We start from the raw sequence: 23878 nt of genomic DNA, 5'->3' as shown, positions 1-23878 counted from the left end.
GGGGGCTTCCATATTTAATTGTTGGGTGAAAATTACATGTTCAAAACCACAAGTATGTGAAGCGTGATTATTAACGGCCCAATATGGGTCCTTTATGTATCGTAAGTCAATGCTTAAGGCAAAGGGAAGGCATTGTAGGAAATGGATTTCTTTCTTTTTGTTTAGGATTGCCAATCCCTAAGGCAAATCAAGAACTTTAAATGTTTAAGGGCTCTGAAGAGGTCTATAACAGAAGATGTGGACAAGATGCTCTTTAAGGCCTGTCCAACATAAAATAAAATAATCTAATGGATGATACAGAAACCACCACTGGGCACAGTGAAATTCCAGCTAGTACGGGGTTAGGAGGTTTGCGTGAAGGGGGTATAGGAAAACCCCAGGTGGGCATGGGGAGGAACTGGAGAGAGAGAGGGAATCTTTCTCATTTCTCAGGATGAGGCGTGCATTTGTGCAGGTGTCCAGGCTGGGGGTGAAGGTGGGTGCGAGGAAAAGGTACTGGCAGAACAGTCCCCACTGAGCAAGTTCCCCAAAACGGCTACCTTTTCAAACTGGGTTGAGTCGCTGATAAAAATACGTCCCAGGAAAACGTCCAACATGCTATGAACATTACGGTGGAGACTGTGAGGCAGAGAGAGAGAAAGGAGGAGGTTGAGTCGGTGTGGCCCCTGTCCTGGTGAGGACTCAGGGAGCAGCCCACCCCAGGGCGGGTCCTTCCCGCTTGGCACCCAAGGCCCACCTCAATCCCTCCCACCCAGGCTGCAGGGACCATTCCCTCCAGGTGCCCCTCATCCTCCCCCAGGCAGGCGGGAACCAGGTGCCCCCGAGGCGTGCAGAACAGGTGTCGGAGGGAGCGGCCCTTGGGTGTAATGAGCTCCACTGGCCCCTCCTGGGCGGGGGTCCCAGGCCCAGGGGTGCTGTGCAGAGGGCGGGAGGGTCTGCGAGTGCAGCCTGCGAGGGGCACGGATCCCAGGTCGGTTCCGCTGCCCGGCTGGAAGGACAGGCCCCCGGGACCGGGCAAGGACTGGCGGAGGTGCGCTGGAGTCAGATCTCTTGTCCAGGAGTCGCGGCCCCGCCCCCGCGCCCCAGAGGCCCCGCCCCCGAGCGGCCAGGCCCCGCCCCGCGCTCCCTCCCGGTAGCCCCGCCCCCCGCGCAGGCTTCGGCTTTTTCCGCCGCCTCGGCCCGCGCGCCCCGCCGCCTCGGCCATTTCCGTCGCGCGCTGGCCGCCATTTTGTCGCCGCTCGTGTGTGTCTGCTGGTGCGCGGCTCGGTCCCCGGGAGCGAGGCTTTGTCCGGTTCGGCAATGGACGGGTAGGTGACGGGCCGGGCCGGGGGCCGGGAGGGGGTCGCCCGGCGGCCCGGCGGGTCCCGTCTAGAGCCACTCGGCTGCCCCTCGCGGGCAGGCCGCCGTCCCCGCCGCCCCCTCGCACACACCCCCCGCCGCCCGGGCCGCTTGGGGGACCGGGCGCGACGGGCCGGCACCGGGACCGGGGGCGGCGGCGGCTCCGGGGGAGGGACAGCTCGGGGCGCGGGCGAGGCGCCGCGGAGCCTGGGCGGCCCTGTCCCCAGAGCCACCGCGGCCGGGCACCGGGAGGCGACCGGGGACCGCGCGGGGCCGGCGAGGCCGGGGTCTGAGGAGGCCCGTGTCCGTGTCCCCGCGCGGCCTCGCCGTCCGCACCGCCCGGCCCGGGTGCGGGGTGCGGGGTGCGGGAGCTCCGCGGCGGCGGGCGGGGCGGGGGAGGGGCGGCCGTGTCACCGCCTTTGTTGTCGCCGGAGCCGGTGGGGGCGGGCGGGCGGCCGTTAGTGGGCCCGGGACACGCGGGGCGGCCGCCGGGCCCAGAGCGACCCCGTCACCGTGGGGCGTGCGCGCCCGGCCCCGTCACGCGGGCCACGCGACCCCGGCGCACCCCCGCCGCGCAGGCGGCCTTCGGCCCCGGTGACCCGTTTGCGGGAAAACAAAACCGGCCTCGAAAGCCTGAGCCGCCTCCCCTCCCCTCGCCCCTCCCCCAAGAGGCCGGGGCGGCGAGGCCCGGTCCCCGCGCGGCCCCTCCCCCAGCCCCGGGGAACCAACCGTCGGGACGGGCGCTCGCGGCCCGCGTGGGGGCGGGGCGGGCCGCCGCATTGAGGAAAGCCCCTTCACCAGAGCCTGCGGCGGGAGCGAAGCCGGAGAACTAAGTGGAGCTCGTGTCCAAGGCCCCCGCACGGACGCGGTTTCCCCGAGGATGCCCGGCGGCCCCAGGTGGTCGTGGGCCGCTTCCGGTTCTCCCGGGACGACCAGGCCCGGCCTGAAGTTTGAGAGGCCCCGTGCCCGGCTCGGGGGCGCCCGGCGCCAGTTGTGGTTGGACGCGGGGCCCGGGGTTTGTCTCCCTGGGCCAGTCCCCCCCCCCGGAACCCCAAGTTGACGAGGAGCAGTAGGGACGCGGGCCTCACCTGCCCTGTGAGTGCGCGCTGGTGGGACGCCGAAGGATCCTAAAAAGTTTGCACACCCGGGCGTTGACACTGTTCTCTTCTTCTCTCTCTCCAGGATTGTCACAGATGTCACGGTTGGCGTGAAGGTAGGAGCCGCCTGAAACGGCTGGGCGCAGGGTGCTGGGGCCCGAGCACCGCGGGGGGGCATGCTCACTGAGCTTTGGGGGGCTCGCTGCAAGGTGCGTGGGTTTTGGCATGGAATCCGGTCCGGTGGTTCCGCACCTACACAGACCACAACCAGACACCGAAAAGGAGGTGCGCGCGGGGTTCGGGAAATGAAAAACGCTCCAGGCACGGCTTCCTGGAAAGAGCAAAGGGGAGATAGGGCTTCAAATGGCCGGAAGTGGTTTGAGCGGAAGCATGTAACTTTATTTATCTAAGGGTTTTTTAAACTCTTCTCCTGTCTTACGCAGACTAAGATAGTTTTGCCGATAATAAGCCGCATTTGAAACGGTTACCCTGATTCTTAAAAAGGAAAGAACGTGTTTACACAGTTAGCTTCAGGTTTGAGTCGGGTCGGGGCTGGCTGGCTGCCTGTTGCGGAAAGTGTAGGCCTCGTGCGGGAGGCGTTGGGGGTTCCTCCGCCACATTTTGTCCAGGAAAAGTGCTCATTCTTTAAACCTTCGTTCTCCTGCACATTTTAACGGCACGATTAACGTCAGTTTTTTGTTTGCCAGCCTGTCTGCCCTGGGACGGCATGGTCCTGTCTGGTATCTGTTTTCCAAGCTTGGCCTCCAAGCCTAGAGCAGCAGGTCCTCAGATACAGTTCGGGGCAAAATTGGTTTCGTCGAACATGAACTGTAGCCGGAGACTTGTTGGGTGCAGTGACCTTTCCCCCTTCGGGTGTGTGAGGCTGCTTGGTGCAGTGATGCTGACTGCTCACCATGTTTCTTACAATTTTAATGTTTCATCCAGAACAGCGTGGTGGTCCTCGGAATACTTTTGGAGATACCTTATGTTTTCTTGCTTATTTTCTGTCTTCTGCCTTATAGTGAACCAGATACTTCCCCATGTTTCAATGTTTAGGCTTTGCTTTTAAGTTCAGATGGTGTACATTGGGGGTGAGGTAATGAGCTTTTTTTGCAGGGAAGGCGTATTATTTGGCAATGATATTTTCTAAGTTGAGATAGAGGAGGATTTAAAGTGGGGAACAGCTCAAGAGTGCAAGATGTAGGTACTACAGCTACCATCCAAACTGGAAGTGAATTTTGTAAGAGAGTAAATGATACAGTCTGAACTGTCCACTACTCATGGATCGGAGAGAAGGGACCAGACAAGACCCCGAGGGAGAAGGCAGGGAGAGGCGAGGCTTGGCAGAGAAGAGGAGTCCAGATAAGGGTTATTGGTTACACCAGTTTTCTATTTTTGTAGTAGTTTGAGAGAAAAATATTAGAAAACGATGTAAAAATAATTGCTAATGTTTTTTTTGCCCATTGTGAATGAATATAAAAGTTTGAATAACGAAAGTTATGTTTTATATGATTTTCTAGGATAGTGGTTAAGAACTTCTGCTTTAGCATCAGACCTCTAAACAAGTGATTAAGCTTTCATAAATTTTTTACAAAATAAAAGTAATGTGCATGATTAAAAAATGTTCAGTGCACACAGTATTTCTCACTGATTTCCAATCCTATTTCTTGGGTGTAAGTAATTATGTTAAAATATTTCTGGTACATTTTTCCCTGCAATTACCTCTATATATAAAAGCCAAGGGACCGGAACGCCAGAATGACCAGAACGACCGGTCACTGCCTTGCACTGCGACTGGCCAACCAGCCTGATTCCGGAAGTGGCCCCTACCCCTGGCTGGCCCTGCCCCCCGATCGCGCTCCCCCCCCCCCATCAGGAGCGGGGCTGGCCAACCTCCTGCGTCCCCTCCCCCCTGCCAGACAGGTCCCTGTGGCGGGGGAGGGGGGGGCAGCTGGCTGGCCCCCACCAGTGCAAGAATTCATGCACCGGGCCTCTAGTTAGTTTCTATATTACCACATGTGAACATCCTTGTTTACACAAATGGATTCATGTCATGTGTGGTAGCCTACATCTTGCCTTGCCTTTAAATAGCTTTATTGAGATATTTGATGTAAGCTGCACATTTAAAGTATACATGTTTTGACCTATGTATGCACCTATGAAACCATTTCTATAATCAAGACAGTGAGCATACACCACCCCCAGAGTATCATTTTGTAATCCCTCCCATCTACCTTTCTTTCTCCAAGCAACCACTGATCTGCGTTTTCTCACTATGATTCGTGTGCATTTTTTAGAATTGTAAATAAATGGGATTGTAAGGTATGTACCCTTTTTTGGTCTGGCTTATTCCACTCAGCATATTTTCAGACTCACTCACTGTGTATCAGTAGCTGATCCCTTACTGCTTAGCAGTATTGCGTTGTGTGGGTATACAGCAATGTGCTGTATTCTTTCAACTCTTGTCGATGTTTGGCAGGTTTCCAGTTTGGGGCTCTTATAAAGCTGCTCTGAACATGCCTGTACAAGTCTGTGTGGGAACATTTGTTAACATTTCTCTTGGGGAAATGCCTGTGGTGGGAACTGCTGGCACATAGGCAGAGGCATTAGGTAACTTCTTAAGAAACTGCAAACTATTTCCCAGAGTGGTCCAACCTTTTGACATTGCCACCAGCCGTGTATGACATGTCCAGTCCGTCCACATCCTCGCCACTGCCTGCTATTGTCTGTCTTTGGATCACAGACATTCTAGTGGTTGTGGGTGGTAATCTCCATCTATCTGTCAGTTTGTAGTTGGATCTGGAGACTCTCGGATTCTCTTTCTGTGTTTTGTAAGTGGTATGTTTTTCTGTTAGAAGACATGATATCTAATTTTTTTCATCCACACATGTGAGCAATATTATTCCCAAAAACATTGCCTGTAATAGCTTTTTCTTCACCTTTTTTGTGCCCTGCATAATCTGCTCGTTAAACATCTGATTCTTAAAGGATATCTACAAAGACTTGGCTGAAAGCTTACTTAAGGTTTATATAGTAGAAGTACAGTATTAAAATTTAACAGAAATTGGAATTGTTGATGGTGGATGGGAATGTTTTTCAATGGAGGTTTTGTCCAGAGCAGTGATTTGAAATTGAACAGGCTAGGGGGTGGCCTCTATAACACCGAACAGATAACCTCTGAGTTTTAGTTTTTACAGATTGTTAAATGGGCAAAGTAGGACCTACCCCAGAAGTTATTCTGAAGATTAGATAAAATAATCCATGAAAGATTTGGCATGGAATGGCACGTAAGTGCTCAAATGATGGTGATGTTTGTTGTTATAGTTCTTTAGTCTGTACATCTGATTTGGAAGGAACACTTCGATGCAAGTCAGATATGGTACATAGGAGAGCCTGGAGTCCAGGTTAAAAATAGTTGGTCAGGCCCTGGTCAGGTTGCTCCGTTGGAGTGCTGTCCCATGCACCCAAAGGTGGCAGGTTAGATTCCCGTGTGGGGCATTAAGGGAGGAATCCAGTTGATGTATCTCTTTCTCTCTACCTTCCTCTCTCTCAAATCAATTTTAAACAAGTGGTAAAAGCTCAGACCTTTAAAAAATAGAGTTGGTCAGATAGCACTAAAGAGAATTAGTGAACTGAAAAATAGAAATTACTCAGAATTTAGCACAGAGCACTAAAGAGATGAAGATAGAAAGGTGAGAAGATAAGGGAGGAAAGGCAGATGAATTCTAACAAATATTTAATTAGAGTTCCAGAAAGAGAAATTAAAGATTGCAGAGAAGCAAAATTTGAAAAAGTCAAAGACTGATAATATTCCAAAATTGATGAGTTACATGAATTCTTAGGTTTAGGAGGCATAGGGAAATCTGGACACATCACAATAAAAAAGCAAAACACCAGAGACACTGAGAAGATCTTCAGTGCAGCCGGAGAAAAATTAGATTCCCTACAAAGGAATAAGACAAAAATCTTCTTCAGCAACATGGGCATCCAAAAGATAGTGGAAATAATAGTGTCTTCAGAGTGTTGAGTGAAAATGACTATCCCCCTGTTATCCCATAATCAGCTAAATTACCCTTAAGAGCAAAACAATGACATTTTCAGGAAATACCCTCCCTTTCTTCACACACACACACACACACACACACACACACACACACACACGACAAATGAGGCCATTGCTAACCGACCCACTGGAAATTCCAGAGGTTGTACTTCAGAAAGAAGGCCAGTGACTCCACATGGAGGTCTGAGGTGGAAGGAGTGAGGTTAACCAAGAAGTCAGCCTGAGGGTAAATGTCAGTACTGAATGTATAAGAAAATAATAGCAACGCTTGATTGGGAGTTTAAAAAACAGAAGTGAAAACACTAAGTGACGATACCACATAAAGCACGGCAGAGTTGTTTTGAGCTGTGTTTGTGAGGGTGGCCACTGATGTGGTTATTGAGCGCTCCACGTGGCTAATCTGAATTGATCTCTAATTATAAAGTACACATGGACTTTTGAGACTTCGTATTAAAAATGTAACGGCTGATTCTATTACATTTTGAAAATGAAGTCTATTTTAATAAACACTGCCTTTATAATAATTCAAAATGTGTATACATTTTGGGGGACACCCTCTAGTTTTATTTTACATGTTTAAACAATACCTATGTGCTGTCATGCTGTGTCTTCTGTAACTTGCTCTTGTTCAATAATCGTTTATTAATCTAAGTTTGTATGTAGCTCTAATTCATTTTTCTTGTAAGGTATTTGATTATATGATTACCTAGTTGACAAATACAAGATTGTTATTTTTTCCTGTTACAAATTGCTGTTGTGAGCATTCTTGTGCATATTTCAGTAAAGTATATGTCAAGACTAGAGTTTTCTAAAAGTAGAATTGCTGGATTATAGGTTGTGTCTATTTTCAAGTTGATTGGATATTGGCATGTTGCTTTCCTAAGTGGTTGTGCTGATTTTTACTGCATTAGCAGCGCATGAAAGTTCATGTTTCTACACATCCTCTCTGATAAATTGGCATTGTTGGACTTTTTAATGGTGTCTGCATGTTGTATGTGTGTATGGTACCTTGTTTTATTTTGAATTCCCTGAGTATCAATGATATATTTTATTGGCCATTCATGTTTCTTCTCTTTTAAATGCCTGTTCATATTGTCTATTAATTTTCTTTTTAATGTAGTTTTTTTCTTGAGTCCTAGGAGTTTTTTATATTGTGGATATTAAAATTTGTTAGTTATACTTGCTATGGATAATCGTTGGCAATAAGTTTTTTTAACTTTGAGTTTTTCTTTTTAAATTGAGAGATGATTGATAATGATTTGATATAAGTATATACATAAATGATTAATAGTAAACATCTGTCCCCACACATAGCTATCAACTGTATTCACCATGCTGTACACTGTATCCCTAGAACTCATCTTAATTAGTTTCTTTTGTTAAATAAATAATTTATCGCATGGTGCAAAGTTTGTGTCTTTGGACTACCTCACCCATTTTGCCCACCTTGCCCTTCCCTCCACACTCCGCCTTTGGCCACCACCAGTCTGTTCTTTGTTGCTATGAGGTTTCTTTTTGTTTGTTTGTTTCTTCTTTTTTTAGTGTTTACATATAAGTGAGATCATACAGTATATTTGTCTTTCTCTGACTTACTTTGCTTAGCATGCTATCCTCAAAGCTCATCTATGTTGTTACAGCAGAATGACTTCTTTCTATGACTGAATACTATTTCATTGTGTGTGTGTCTATATCTCACATTTTCTCCATCCGTTCACCTGTCGAAGGACATGTGTAGGTTGTTTCCATATGTTGCTATTAATGCTGCAGTGAGCATGAGGGGCAGGAGCTTTTGTGAAATAGTATAGTGATTTCACTTCCTTCGGAGAACTACCCAGAAATGGGATTGCTGGATCATATAATTGTACTTATAAATTATTTTTGAGCAACTATCATATTGTATTTCATAGTGACTACACCAATTTACATTCCCACCAACTTGTACAAGCGTTCTCTCTTCTCTGCATCCTCACCAACACTTGTCATTTCTTTTCTTTTTGGTAAGTCCTTCTAACAGGTGATACCTCATTGTGGTTTTGATTGGCATTTCTGTAAGGATTAGAGGTGCTGAGCCCCTTTTCATGTACCTGTTGGCCATCCGTCTGTACGCCTTCTTTGTAAAATGTTTGTAAAATTTCTCTTCAGTTCCTTTGTTTGTGGGCTCTGTTCTGTCCCAGTGATTTATGTGTCTGTTTTCATGCTGAAGGCTCAGATGATGGTTAGCAATTTTTAGCAGTATTGTTAAATTAAGGTATTTGCATTGTATTTTTAGCCAATTCTAGTGCACACTTTGAATAGACTGTAGTATAGTATAAATATAACTTTTATTTGCACTAGGGAACCAAAAAATCTGCGTGACTCATTTTATTGCCACATTCCTTTATTGGGATGGTCTGGAACAGAACCCACAATGTCTCTGAGGGATGCCTGTGTTATCACATTTCATCCCCAGCACTGTGATGTAGATGTTATCCCTCTTATACAAATGAGGAAGCTAAGGCTTAGAATAGGTAAGTAATTTACCATTACAGAGTAGGTGGAAGCTGAACTACAGAGCCCTTATTTTTTTTTATTTACCTAATGCCATACTTGTCATAAAAACAGTTAATCTCTCACATCAATGGACTCTAAAAAAAAAGAAAAACCTCATGATTGTATCACTAGAAGGAGAAGCATTTGACAGAACCGAACACCCATTTATGATAAAAACTCACAGTAAACTAGGAATAGAGGGGAATTTCCTCATCTTGATCAAGAACATCAAAAAAGCTACAGCTAAGATCATACTTAACGTTGAGAAACTCAAGTTTTGTCACTAAGATCAGATATATGGCAAGGATGTCCCTTCTCACCACTTGTTTTCAACGTCCTGGAAGTCCTTGCCAATGCAGTAAGGCAATAAAAAGACATAACCGATATTCATATTGAGAAGAAAGGTGTAAAACTGTCATTCACAGATGACTTGAGAGACTGTAGAAAATTCGAAATCTCCTCAAACTAATAAACAATTATTGCAAGGTTGCAGGATATAAATTAATATGCAAAGGGCAATTGCTGTCCTGCATATCAACAATGAACAAGTTCAATTTGAAATTAAAAACAAAATACCATTTACATTAGTCTCAAAATACTGATCTACATTTAAGATATAAATCTAACAAAAGATATACATAGAGGAACTGCAGAACTGATGCATGAAACCAAAGAATCAAGTAGATGGATAGGTATTCCATGTTCATGGATAGGAAGACTCAGTATTGAGATATCAGTTCTTCCCAGCTTGATCTATACATCGATAAAATTCCAACCATTTATTTTGTGAATATCAACATAGTGATTCTAAAATTTATGTGGAGGCAAAAGGCCAAGAATAGCCAGCACAGTATTGAAGGAGAAAAAAGTCGGAGGACTGATGCTACCCAACTTACTATGAAGCTACAGTAATCAAGACAGTGTGGTTTGGATTAAAGAGTGGACAAATAGATCAAATGGGACAGAATGGAGAGTCCAGAATAGAGCCCCCCATCAATATCGTCTGCTTATCTTTGACTCTGGAGAGCAAAGACAATCTCTGCAACAAATGGTACTGGAACACTCACATGCAAAACAATGAAAATAGAGACATTGTACCCATCGTAAGAATTTATGGTATTTTATAATGTACCTTAGACCTAAATGTAAAACGCAGTATTGGAAAACTCTTGGAAGATAACATAGGAGGAAGTCTCGATGCCCTTGGTTATGATAATGCCTTTTAGATAAACACCAAAGACACAGTCCATGAAAAGAAGTAATTGAGAAGTTGGATTTCATTAAATAAAGAAGTTCTGCTATGTGAAAGACAGTATCAAGAGAATTAGATAAGCCAAACTCGGAGGTATCCAAAATATTAAAAAAACAACAAAACTCAAACTCAATAAGAAAACAACCTGTTTTTAGAATGGGCCAAAGACCTTAACAGACACGTCATCAAAGAAGATATGCAGATGGCAAATAAGCGTATGTAAAGATGTTCCTTACTAGTATCTGTCATCAGGGAGTGCAAATTGTGATCTTGCTACACAGCCTATCAGAATAGCCAAATTGTGGAACACTGGCAACCGGAAATGCTGGTGAGGTGTGGAGTAACAGGAATGCACATACATCCCCAGGGGGAATGGAAGGTGGTTCAGCCACTACAACAGCCTGGCAGTTCTTACAAAACAAAACAAACTTTTACCATGTGTCCATCAATCACGCGCATGGGTATTGACCCAAAGGAGTTGAAAACTTTCGTACACGTGCAATCTGCATATGGATGCTTCTAGCAGCTTTATTCATGATTGCCGAAAACTTGAAGGAATCAAGAAACCCCCCAGTAAGTGAATGGACAAATAAATAGGTGCATCCAGACAATGGAATATTTTTCAGCATTAAAACAAAAAGGTATGGGGAGAGCCTGAGTGCACATTACTAAGTGGAAGAAGTCAATTCGAGAAGGCTACATAGTACATGACCCCAACCATACGACCTTCTGGGAAAGGTAAAATGATTGAGACAATGAAAAGGTCAGTGGTTGCCAGGGGGTGCGGGTGCGGGGTATATAAGCAGAGCCCAGGTTTTTATGGGAGCCCATTGGCTATGGACTTGGAGTGATTGTGATGTTCAGTGCAGGTCATGATAAACCACTCTAGTGGGGTATTGGTAATGGAGGAAGCTGTGCATGTGTGGAGTTACGGGTTTCATGGGAAACCGTTCCTTCCCATTTTATAGTAAACCTAGCACTGTTCTAAAAAAGGAGAACTAGTGGACATTTAACGTAGAGGTTGTTAAACTGGAGCGTGCATCAGAAGCACTTGGAGGGCTTACTAGAACCCTGGGTCCCACCTCAGTTTTCGTTCAGGACGGCCGGGGACATGTGAGAGCAGGGCTTGCTAACAGGTGTCCAGGTCTAGTTGTCTGGGGCCACGCTTTGAGAATCGCCAGGTGTCTGGTTGTGTTCATCATCTCCATCAAATAAAAGGGTGCCATGTTGACTCTTCATGCCTTGATGAGAAGTTACGGTGATGTGCATGTGGTGTTAACGGGGCTCAAGGTAATGCTTTCATTTTTGTTGAGCTTTTATTTATTTCTCTGAGCTTGTAAAGCAATTAGGGAGATGATTATTTCTTTACCATTTTGGTATTTTTTTATAATGCAACTTATTATGAGTTTGAACACAAATTAGCATGAAGTTGTTGGTTAATTTGTATTGTTTTGGACTTTCTAAAATGCTTTGATATGTCCTTCATACTTTTTTTATTTTGATAGTTGCATTGAACTTATTTGTACTTGTGGTTGTTTAGATCAGCTTCTATTGATTTAGTGATTTGAAATAATAATACCCATGTATGTAAATATATACCTACTTAAAATGGGCAAAACAGTTGGTTTAGCTGTTTTAATGCTAATCTATTCGCATATTTTTTTATAAATGCACATTTTTTTTAAAAATAGCCAAATCAACATTGGCTTGTTTGAACAACTGTGCATTTCTGAGAATATGTGAATTTATAACTTTTTCTCTAAAGCAAGCATGTCAAACACGGGCCAAATAAACAAGGTTTACATGTATGTGGCCGCAAACAAACAAAAACTTCAATTTTCATAGAAACGTAGGTTTATTTCAATAGAGACATGCTAAATACAACGGGCTGAAATAAATGAGTCATCGTTAACATAAAATAATAAAACATTTTAACAAAAACTAATATTTTCTCTTGAACATTAACTTATCAGACACTGAGTAACTGCACAAACTAATAAGTGTAACACAAATAAACCTATTTTTCGTGTTCTCCGAAAGTGAAATATTTCCTGTTGCGCACACCAAACACGTCAGTCCAAGACCAATGACTGGCCATCGGCTGCTAAAATACTCGCTGCGGGTATTAGTGGAGGGAAATGGTGCGCCTGCGCGTAAGGCGCGTAAGGGAAATGAATGCAACACGATTATGGTAATCAGTCATCAGCAAACGTTGTGGTTCGTTATTAATAATTGTGAATAACAGAATATTGTAAAAGTTACGAAATTTTTATTAAAACGTTTTTTATATACCGTTACATTGGGGCTGCAAAAATATTCGTTGTGGGTCACGAGTTTGACATGCTTGCTTTAAAGGATTTGAAGACATGATTCAGTTTCTGCTTATATAGGCAGAAATAAATTTCTCATTCTGTGGATTTTAGCTACTGAAATGTAAGCATAATTAATTTTAATGATGATGATTAGCTGTCCAACTCAACTGAACGAAGTTGTCATTTCCTAAAGACCTGAGCTGTTCTGGATGAACCCAGTGCTGTGGGGTTGGAGGCTTCAGAGTATTTGAGGAAGCCCCGCTTGCTGTAGCAGTAGGTGGTTTATAAGTAACTGACGTAATTCTCCGGAGCTTTTGAGTATGGAACCAGTCATTTTTCCTATTTATTGTCTTTGGACTTGGATGAAAGGGAGAAAAAAAAACCTCTTGGCTTTGTGGGAAAGGGAGCAAGATCCTTACTTAAGTTTTTATTTTAGGGATTAAAGTTTTTGACTGTTCCCCTTAGCGTTAGCCCCTGGCACTTTGTTAGTGACTACTTGAAGAGTTCCAGATACGTGATGAAATTTCAGATTGACATTTCTAAATTTAAAGGTGTCTTATGTCGCTTTTTGTTTTTATAGAGAGGATCTGACGAACTACTCTCAGGTAGTGTTCTCAGTAGTCCAAACTCTAATATGAGCAGCATGGTGGTTACAGGTAAGTCTTCACTCTCTTTAACAGTCCTTTTTGCCATTTTAGAGAGCAGGGTATTAAAACTAAAATGTAGTCTGTTTTTATCAGAATAGACTTCATTTTTAAATGCTTTCTGTTGACATATTTTAGAGGAAATTTTACTAGAGTATATATGTGTCAAGTGAGGAAATCTGAAGATGGTGACTTCTGAGGGCAGGTAACTGATTGCTTTTTTAAGTCACAAAAATATATATTTTTTGTTCATGTTACAAGTTTCCTAATTCTCACCCTTTCTACACTTCTGTTTTTAGCTTTTGTGTTTTGTGTGTCATATTTTTCTCTAGTTCACAAATCATAAAGCCCAAACTATAGATAAAACCCAAAATTTCAACTACAAAGTTGTATTTATTCTATGCTTTCAACTTTTTTCTTTTGCTGTAATATTTTAATTCTTTGAATTGATTTTTTTATGTTATCTACTTGGACATTTAAAATAATTTATTTACTTTTATAGTTAGGATTTTTAAAAAATTGTATATGTCTGAAATAATACTGTTGGCTTTTATGTCTATAAACAAATGTAGACTAATTTTTAGACCTTAGTTTTATGGCTGAGACCAAAATTTTAATATGATGATGGTGATTGATTTAGTTTGCCTTATAATCCTACATTTCACATTTTTTACTGAAGACCAAAGTTCCTTTTTTCTAAAACTTCCCTGGATTGCTTGAGGAATTAAATGTGTTGGCAGTAAAAGGATTGTGAAAGACGGGACACATACTGATTTCCTCCAGGTAGTCGTTGCTTGTATATACTATACAGGCAGGCTTGATCTTATTGCACTTCACAGATGTTACATTTTTTACTAATAGAAGGCAAGGTCCGACACAGCGAAAGAAATTGAGACTCACCTATTCGATTCTTGCCTTACTGCGATTGTCTCTGAGGGGGGCCTGGACCTGTACCTCAGTGCACACATACACATTCCTGACTGTTCAGCTAAGTACAAATTACAATTAAATATTTACCCAATATAGTCCTAGTGTTGTGAAGCTGTATTTGTCCACACAAAAAAACCTTTTCTGTTTATATGGTATAAGTTTTCAAATGTACATAGGATATTCACCATGATAGGCCATAAATGATGACATAAAGTGATTCTCAATAAACTTCAAATGATTGAAAGCTTAGATAGTACCTGATTATACTGGAATTTAATAGAAGTTAAAAACATTTAGAAATCTAGGAAGTTACCAAATATTTATAAATTTACATAATTCTAAGAACACGTGAATCAAAGAAGATATAAAGGTATATTTCTGACTGAATGAAAATGAAAGCATAATGTACCAAAATTTGTTGGATGCAGCCCAAGAAGTGCATAGGGTGAAAAAATAAGTCTATACCTCTAATAGATACCTGTCTACCTATATTAGAAAAGAACCATATTAGGAAAAAGAAAGGTTTACAGTTTTTTTCAAGAAATGGAAGACATAAATTACCAATATTGGGAATGAACGTGAAGATATTACTACAGATCCCACACAGTGTAGAAGGAAAAGATTATGGATATTGGTAATGCCAATAAACAAGTTAGATGAGACAAATTCCTTTAAAGTCTAATTTACCAAAACTGACATAACCTGCCATTACATAATAGGTATAGATTCTGTATTATAAAAACTGGCTCTTTAATCTTTCCACGGAGGCATAGGTGGCTTCACTGTTGAATTTTATGAACTTCAAAGTAAGAAATAATCATCTTCAATATACTTTTTTAGAAAATAGAGGAGGGGATACTCCCTAATTAACTTTATGAAGCTACTGTAACTGACAATACCTAACAGATGGAGTAAATGACGATTTCTTTAGAGAAGACACAAAAAACACTATTTATAAAGTAGAGTCCATCTAAATGGAAAACTTTTCATCAAAAGGCATTAATTAGAGCATATCCCCTCAATTAGAAAGCAAGGCCAGACGGGGAGGAAATGCTCATTCACATATCGGTACATATGTTTGACAGAGGACTTGGCCTTAGAGTAGGCACAGAATTCTTCACATCAGTAAACAGAGAGAGCCTGAGTTTTAAAAAGAGACAGTAGAAGGTATATGAATGACGAGTAAATCTGTGAAGAGTCATCAGGAAAACACAGTTATCACCATGTGAGAGACTACTTCAGCTAGAATCTAGGCTAAAATGAAAGCAACAACGCCAAACGTTGATGAGGGTGTGGAGCAACTGGAACTGTTCTCTATTGCTAGTGAGCATGTAAAAGTTTTAAAACACAGGCTGGCAGTTTCTTACAAAGGTAAGGATAAACTTAGCCTCTGACCCAGTACTTTTACATCTAGGATTTTATTCATATACTAGAGGCCTGGTGCATGAAATTCATTCGGGGGGGGGGGGGGTTGGTCCCTCAGCCCAGGCTGCATCCTCTCCAATCCAGGACCCCTCAGGGGATGTCTGACTGCCTCTCACAATCTGGAACCGCTGGCTCCTAACCACTTGCCTGCCTGCCCGCCTGATCGCCCCTAACCCCTCTGCCTGCCCGCCTGATCGCCCCTAACCACCTCTGCCTGACCGCTTGATTGCCCCTAACCCCTCTGCCCGACCGCCTGATCGCCCCTAACCACCTCTGCCTAGCCCCGCACCCAGGACCCAGGATTCCCTCCTCTGGCTGGTCGCAGGTACCCAAGACCTGGGCTTCCCTCCCTCTGGCGAGCCGCAAGCACCCCGGCCGGCTTTGCCTGGGCCGCAGCCGCAGCCGCCCGGGACCACGGGCAGGCATCTTGTCCCTCTCCCGGGCCGCAGTCCCAGCCGCTGGCGCCCAGGACCACAGGGCAGGCATCTTGTCCCTCTACCTGGCCACAGCCTGGCTGGTCCCTATTCCTCTCTCACAAGCTCATTTGTGCCTGGCTGGTCCCCATTCCTCTCCCCAATGTTGAGTGCCTGAGCTGTTACAGCGTGAGGGCGTGATGACTATTTGCATATTAGCTCTTTTATTATATAGGATTAGAGGCCCAGTATACAAAATTCGTGCACTTGGTGGGGGGGTCCCCTCAGCCCGCAGTCCAGGAGCCCTCAGGGGATGGCTGACTGCTTTGGAGGTGGGTCTACCACCTCCGCCGCTGCGCTTGCCAGCCGTGAGCCCGGCTTCTGGCTGAGCGGTGCTCCCCGTGTGGGAGCGCACTGACCACCAGGGGGCAGGTCCTGTGTTGAGCGTCTGCCCCCTGGTGGTCAGTGCACAACATAGCGACCAGTCGTTCCACCGTTTGGTCGATTTTGCATATTAGCCTTTTATTATATAGGATTATGTAGGATGTGCACTACGTGGGCCCATATATGATTACTACTCATTAAATCACAAAAGAATGCCTGTTCCTATACGCAGCAACGTGAGCGAATATTAGCATTATAGGGGGCAAAAGGAGCCAGACAGAAGAGAGTACATATTGTATGATTCCTTTTCTACAAAGGCAAAGAACATAGTTAATTTTTAATATAGAAACCTAAACAGTAGTGGCCTGGAGGTATTGGGGATAACAGAAGGAAGTACGGGGGATTTTCTGTGGTGATGGGCATATTCTCTATCAATTACCCAAGTTGTAAAACAAATTCCAAGTTTATTGGAAATAGGCTACCTCTGGGAACCGTCAGCCACTCACAGTTTTGTCTTGCTGGAATGTGAAGTAGCGAAGGGCTAAAGGGGGGGGGTCCTTGGAGGCAGTGGTCTAGATACAGGGTTTGATTTGTTAGGAAGTGCTGAGGAGCTGGACTTGACCTGATTTACATTTTAGAAAAGATTTTTGTTCCATTGGTCATTTTGTAGGGGTGGGGGGGGGGGCTTACTGCTATCCTATACATAGGGAAGACACTTAAAAACTACACTAATTCAGAGATTTTAGGGTCTCAGAATATGGAGGGAACAATGTGTAAGAAATCAGAACATCTGAGTTATTGGGAAGTACACTGGCTGGGGAGAGATACATATTAATGTTGTTAGGATCACTGGGTCTGAGTGATACAGCCCCATTAACAAAGGGATGAAGTGGAACAGGGTTTGTTTGGGTTGAAAAGAATAATCTGTTACTGTACCTTTTTAAATTATGCCGAGGAATGACACTTAATGTACTTTATAAGGCAGCAGTCGCCGAGGGGCTGGCAGCTGCTGCTGTAAAGAATGAAGCCAGTCCCTGTCGTGATGGAGCGAGATCCCTTCCAGCCTGGTTGTCACGTGAGAAGACCACGTGCACATTTACCTTAAGTTAAGGAACAGTGAACTTCGTTATCCTTATGCACAGAGGAAACACTGAGCTTTAAGGTTTCTTTTTTCTAACGGAGAAAGATGAGCAGCTGTGTGTGTGCTAACAAGCCCACATTTGAATACTGTTGCTTATTATAAGAGCTTAAAAAAACCTTCAAAAGCTAGTGATCACGCTTCCCTGGAAAAATACACCATTGTTCGGATGTCTCAACAGGACGGCCACAGACGTTACTCTAAGGAGACTGTCAGGGTTAGCAGATGCAGGGCAGGATTTCATTCTTACATTTCCGCTTTACCAGATGCTTCTCCTGACTCACGTTACTATGGATTCTGTTTCCAGCGTGTCTGTCTCAACAGCCTTGCTCTGTCAGAAGCTTTCCTACTGCTTCCTTATGTCAGAGAATAAAAAATTTTACAAGTGAGAAAAGTTAATGTTCACTTTAACTCATTATATATTAAGACTGATTTTGTAATAAACTAGTTTTTTCAGAAATAAAAGTGAGACGTTTCAAAATACAGCTAGCTGCGGCTAGTCCTGGGATTGGGTTTTATGGAGAGACATTTGTAGCTATTTGGTGGTTGGGCAGAGGCTTGACAATTGTCACGTTGCTCTCTCTCGAGTCATTTCTTCAGGCTGTGGAGGTGGACTGGCCTTTCAGGTGGGGAGACATATCTGCCAGTGCTGCATGTTGTTACTTCAGAAGAGCAGGCTTTATTACCGTTCAAAGTGTGACGGTTTGCCTTATTCTGAAACTGACATCATCTCACATTCTAGTACGTTACTCAGAATTCTGAGATTTTAATTTTTATGTGCAGGCAGTGTTGTCATTTCATTTTATAATGCTTAAAGTGTTCCCGCACATGGTGTCACAGTTTGAATGCTCGTGGGGGTTCTAGCCAGCATGTCCTCTTCCATGGAGAGGCCTGAGAGCCTGCCTTCCTCTCACTGAGCCTTCTGAGTTCTCCACCTCGGGCAGTGGGCACCGAGACAGCTAGGCTGTGCCACTACTCGGAAAGGCAAGTCACAGCAGACGTCACCGTCAGCCTAGTAAATGTGTGCTAGCTGTTGGAGTTAACGAAAGAGCTAGCAGAAAAACCAAGTACCGTCTATCTGTTACATACCTTCGTTTCTGGTTAACTCTCTAGGAGTCTGTTTCCCGGACAGGAATGGAGAGTGTGAGCGTTCGTTTTTCTTCGCTCAGTGGTAAGGTAGTCAAGTCCATGAATGATTATAGTAGATAGATGTTGACAGCGGTAAGACATTTAGGGAGATGAGGTGGTAATATTGAATTAGCAGAGGTTCCGGGGGTAAGCACCATGTGGACTGCCTACATAATTATTTTTACAGTGTTGCTTTCTTGGATCCCACTTTGGAATATGATATTTCCCAAACTGAACAATTTATAATTTTCAGGTGAAATTATAATCCTAATATTTGCCAACTCAAATTTTTACATTTTAAAAAATTTCTGTTAGTCTGTAATATACTTAAATTGCAAGATAATTATGTTCTTTCGCCATTGGACAATCTGTTTATGAGCTTACATTATCACTTACTATTTTTTACATACGCTGTTTAGAAACATTTACCCGGTGGCAATCTTAATTAATTGGTAGATAGGATTCTCTTCGTTTCTTTGAAACCCCCGTTTTTGAATTTTTAGGAATTATTCCAGTACACTCCGCTGTGTTTTTAGGTTCTTTTATAAACATTGCTTTGTGTTTTGTAATGCAGATAAGGAAAATTAATCTGAAGACTGTTTGCTTATGTCTTTCAGCCAATGGTAATGACAGTAAAAAGTTTAAAGGAGAAGATAAAATGGATGGGGCTCCTTCTCGTGTTCTCCATATCCGAAAGCTGCCTGGGGAGGTGACAGAGACCGAGGTCATTGCTCTAGGCTTACCTTTTGGGAAGGTGACCAACATCCTTATGCTGAAAGGGAAAAACCAGGTGCGCCTCTTTCAGACCTACAGCTGGGAGCCAGCCCGGCAGCAGGCGTGCTGGCTGTCTCCTGGCACGGGCGGGCAGAGGGTGGAGCAGAGCGTGCTCTTCCTGGGAAGTCAGGCCGGGGCCGAAGGAGCACCTGGCGTGCGCTCTGAGACTCAGATCGAGGCTCCCCCACGTGGGATGCAGGGCTTCGCTGTGTCTCTGCCCCTGTGCTCTGGGCTCTGAGCTTAGGCCCTGGAAGTACTTAGCTGACAGCCTTGGAAGAAACAGGCATTAGTCCTAGATACTCGTCATCGAGTAGACGAGCCCGTCACAGTAGGGTCCAGGTATATTAAAAATCATTTTGTTTTTAAATTCCAATACCATTTAGAAGCACTATGAAATTTAACATTCCCTTAAATATTAATGCTACTGCTAATCTGACATTTAATTTTTTTCTTTTGTCTCTTAAATCATACTGCTTTAAAAATGACTTTGAGATCTCTTTTATTCTTTAGGTTAGTGGTAAAATTCTGATGCTAGAAAAAACTTAGATTTATTTTTCTCTAGTTTTTTTATTTTATTTTATTTTATTTTATTATTTTATTTATTATTTTATTTTATTTTATTTTATTTTAATTTTATATTTTTTGTTTATCCTCACCCAAGGATATTTTTCCACTGATTTTTAGGGAGAGTGGAAGAGAGAGGGAAAGACAGAGAAACATCAATGTGAGAGAAACACATCAATTGGTTGCCTCCTGCACGCACCCAGGCTAGGGCCTGGGCTGGGGAGAAGTCTGCAACCAAGATACGTGCACTTGACGAATCGAACCCAGAACCCTTTGGTCCGCAGGCCGACACCCTGTCCACTGAGCCAAACCGGTTAGGGCTTCTCCAGCTTTTATGGGGGAAGTACATTGGTGACGTTTGGGAAACAGGTGGAAGACGGAAGTACCGTGGCCCAGGGTTTTGTGTGCCTAGCCTTCAGGGAAGGGTTTCCACTTCTGCTTGTGAGAGCATCTTAGTCACCGGAAAGGTTATATTCTAGATCAGCCGTGGGCAAACTGCGGCCCGCGGGCCGGATCCGGCCCGTTCGGCTGTTCTATCCAGCCCGCGGAGCCGAAAGAGCCGAAAGAGCGGAGGGTTCTCTTGCTCTCCCCTCTGCTCCTTTACTTTGAATTTATATTAGTTCACGCAAACACTCCATCCATGCTTTTGTTCCGGCCCTCCGGTCCAGTTTAAGAACCCATTGTGGCCCTCGAGTCAAAAAGTTTGCCCACCCCTGGTTTACATTCTTGTTAAAATGTTTGAAATGAATAAAACTATTGAAATAAAAAAATAAAAAAAGACGGTACCCTTTTATGTAATGATGTTTACTTTGAATTTAAATTAGTTCACACAAACACTCCATCGATGCTTTTGTTCCAGCCCTCTGGTCCAGTTTAAGAACCCATTGTGGCCCTCGAGTCAAAAAGTTTGCCCACCCCTGTTGTAGATACTGATTTTTTTAGTTAGCTGAATAGATTAGGCAAACATTAAAGCCCATTCGAATTTAATTCATAGCGTGAGATATTTTTGCATTTAAATTTTTAGGCATTTTTGGAACTAGCAACAGAGGAAGCTGCTATTACTATGGTGAATTACTATTCTGCTGTGACACCTCATCTTCGTAACCAACCGATTTACATCCAGTACTCCAATCACAAGGAACTGAAAACAGATAACACATTAAACCAAGTGAGTATGTGTAGGCACATAAATGAAATGGCCTACAACATAGTAAGAATCTCATATTAACAGAAAGTACAGTTTTTAACCATTCTGAAGCTGTGTCTATGGGCATCTTGTTATTTTTAAGACATTTTCTTGCAATATGTTCCTAAGTGTTAAATATTATGTTTATTTACCAAAAAAAAGTATGTTGATCTCTTCATATTTTAAATTAGTACTATGTAAATTAGTTAAATAGTATTTTTTCAATGTTTTTAAGGACCTGGTCAAAATATTCTTGTTACAAGTTAAAATTTTATATAGAAACTGTTTATGCCGCAGGACTATTAGCATAAGCCATTTACACAACTCTACTTTTCATCAGTTAAATGCCTTTGGTTTGACTTTTTATAGTTTGTATTTGTTAGTCTCTTCAGCTAACACAGTTATAGGTTAACTTAATCAGCATTTAAAAGCTATATGTGACCCTTGGTTATGTAGTATTTCAGTGAAATGAACATCTCTCTCCCTCCCTCAGCTTTGAGATATAATTGACATAACAATGTGATTTGACACCTACATATTGCGCAGAGATTGCCGCCATAGTGCAGCTCACATCTCAAAAAAGAAAAGGAACTCTACGAATTTGTTTGTATGTCGTCATTGCAGAGCAGCCATGCTAATCTCTATTCTGATTTTAGTCTATGAGCCTCCAAAACCAGCACTGACACTCTTGTCTGCTCTCTAAGTGTTTTCTTTTGTGTTCTCCTTTTCCTTCATCACTGATCCCTTCTGTATTCCTTCTCATCTGCCAGTACAGCTTTGTAAACAGTGGAGCAGTGTAGAGTACTTGTCATTGTTACATTTAACCATTATTTCCTTTTATAATGATTTTTTGACCCCAGATAAGGTGGAAAGAAATTTTCTTATCAGTGAATCTGTCATAGTAATAATAGGAATAGCATAGTAGTTGTAGTCAAGGTAGTCATTTTGGAGTATTTAACATATGATTTAGTTGACAGATTTCCAAAAAAAACTGTACCTCATTCAATTCTGTATATACTATAGGCCCAATGCACGAATCATCGTGCAAGAATGGGCCTTCCCCTGGCTGCCGGCACTGCCTTCGCTCCAGCTGGAGCCAACGTTTTGCACCGGCCCAGAGCCGCCTTTCTGCCTTCCCATGCTGCACAGAGACCCAGAGCGGCTGCGTGGGGGTGGCGGGGGGGTGCGGAATGCCCCTGGCCACTCAGCGCCTACATATGCAAATTAACCCGCTATCTTTGTTGGGTTAATTTGCATACTCACTCCTGATTGGCTGGTGGGTGTCTTGAAGGTACTGTCAATTTGCATCTTAGTCTTTTATTAGTGTAGATATATTTTTCACATTTTAAAATCTCAGATATCGAGACGTTTGTTATAGTATTCAGTATCATGGTTTATTAGCAATGTCTTACTAGTCAAACATGAAATAATAGTGTATTGAATACCATAACGTTATATAGGAAATGTCTTCCATATTTTATCTTGAAGTGTTCCTGAAAATCTAATGGTTATAAACTAAAGTGTACAACAATTTTCTAAAAACTTTGATGTCAGATGTTACACTAGTATGAAAAAAGACTTAAATTGTATTGTGAATATTCTTATTTTAAGATTGTATTAGAAATAAGACTGTGGGAAATCTTTTGGATAATAGAGTAATCCTTTTTGAGGTTGGCCATTTGCCTTTTTTATAGAGGGTGAATATTGTTAGATTGAAATTTTATTGTTCTCTAAAACTTGCATCTTAACGTTCTTGTGGGAGTAAAGCACATGGCCTGTCTTGGCCTGTTCAGCATTGCTCCCAATGCTAGATGATTATTTTGGAGTCAATGCTAGGATATTCGAATTAAAACAGTGCCTGGCCAAAAGGATACTTTGAGTGTTAAATTTTATTTGTGTGTGTTTAGGAAAGAAACGAGCTGAGTTTGTCACATGTAGCAGAATGTAAGTGAAAACCCTGCGTGTTTCCAAAGTCTGGTCTTTGCGTTTCAGCGTGCCCAAGCTGTTCTCCAGGCTGTGACCGCCGTGCAGACAGCAAACACGCCTCTCAGTGGCACCACCGTGAGCGAGAGCGCAGTGACCCCCGCCCAGAGCCCGGTGCTCCGAATCATCATCGACAACATGTACTACCCCGTGACCCTGGACGTTCTTCACCAGGTACGTTTGTCTGCGTGTGCACGTCAGCCGACAGGTTGGAGAAGTAATCATGGAGTAGATAACGCTTTCCTTTTAATGTCTTACCAGATATTTACTAAGTTTGGTGCTGTATTGAAGATAATCACATTTACAAAAAATAACCAGTTTCAAGCTCTCCTCCAATACGGCGATCCAGTCAATGCTCAGCAAGCAAAACTAGTAAGTGTAGAGCTGTTTGTGAGATGTGATCTTTTCCTGGGCGGGTACGCACTTGCACGTATGGCCCTGTGAATGCCGATTAGCTCAGCTGCGCCGTGCATGTAGCCTTACAGGTGGCGCCGACTGGCGTCCGTGGGGTGATGTTGCTCCCACGCCTGCTGTGCTCTGCTGCATTCCTAGAACTGGCACTGATGTGGGTTCTGGGACTTGCTCCCCCTTCACAGCTTCCCCACACCTGGTGCCACAGCTCTCGCCTCTCAGCCGTCCGCGTGCATCCCAGCGTACACAGTGGGTTCTAAACTTGGTCACTTGGTTGCTGTGCTCCCTGCGAGGAGCCAGAGCTCGG

At 43.5% G+C, this 23878-nt stretch overlaps 1 protein-coding gene across 4 annotated transcripts in view; it reads left to right on the top strand.

Annotated features, from left to right (window-relative positions):
- The first annotated feature begins 1204 nt into the window (after positions 1-1204).
- PTBP2 (polypyrimidine tract binding protein 2) overlaps positions 1205-23878 on the top strand; it is a 36878-nt gene continuing 14204 nt past the window's right edge. For all 4 annotated transcript variants that reach the window (XM_080649378.1, XM_080649377.1, XM_080649376.1 and 1 more), the window contains exons 1-7: positions 1205-1307; positions 2521-2551; positions 13172-13247; positions 19271-19443; positions 21016-21159; positions 23170-23334; positions 23422-23532. In XM_080649378.1, the coding sequence (XP_080505504.1) occupies positions 1300-1307; positions 2521-2551; positions 13172-13247; positions 19271-19443; positions 21016-21159; positions 23170-23334; positions 23422-23532 (708 nt within the window). In that variant the 5' untranslated portion in view covers positions 1205-1299. The remainder of the gene's footprint in view (positions 1308-2520; positions 2552-13171; positions 13248-19270; positions 19444-21015; positions 21160-23169; positions 23335-23421; positions 23533-23878) is intronic.

The sequence above is a fragment of the Plecotus auritus genome (genome assembly GCF_963455305.1).
Source record: "Plecotus auritus genome assembly, chromosome: 12".
Taxonomy (NCBI): domain Eukaryota; kingdom Metazoa; phylum Chordata; class Mammalia; order Chiroptera; family Vespertilionidae; genus Plecotus; species Plecotus auritus.
Note: the sequence above shows the minus strand (reverse complement) of the source record. Positions and strands in the feature narration are given on the sequence as shown.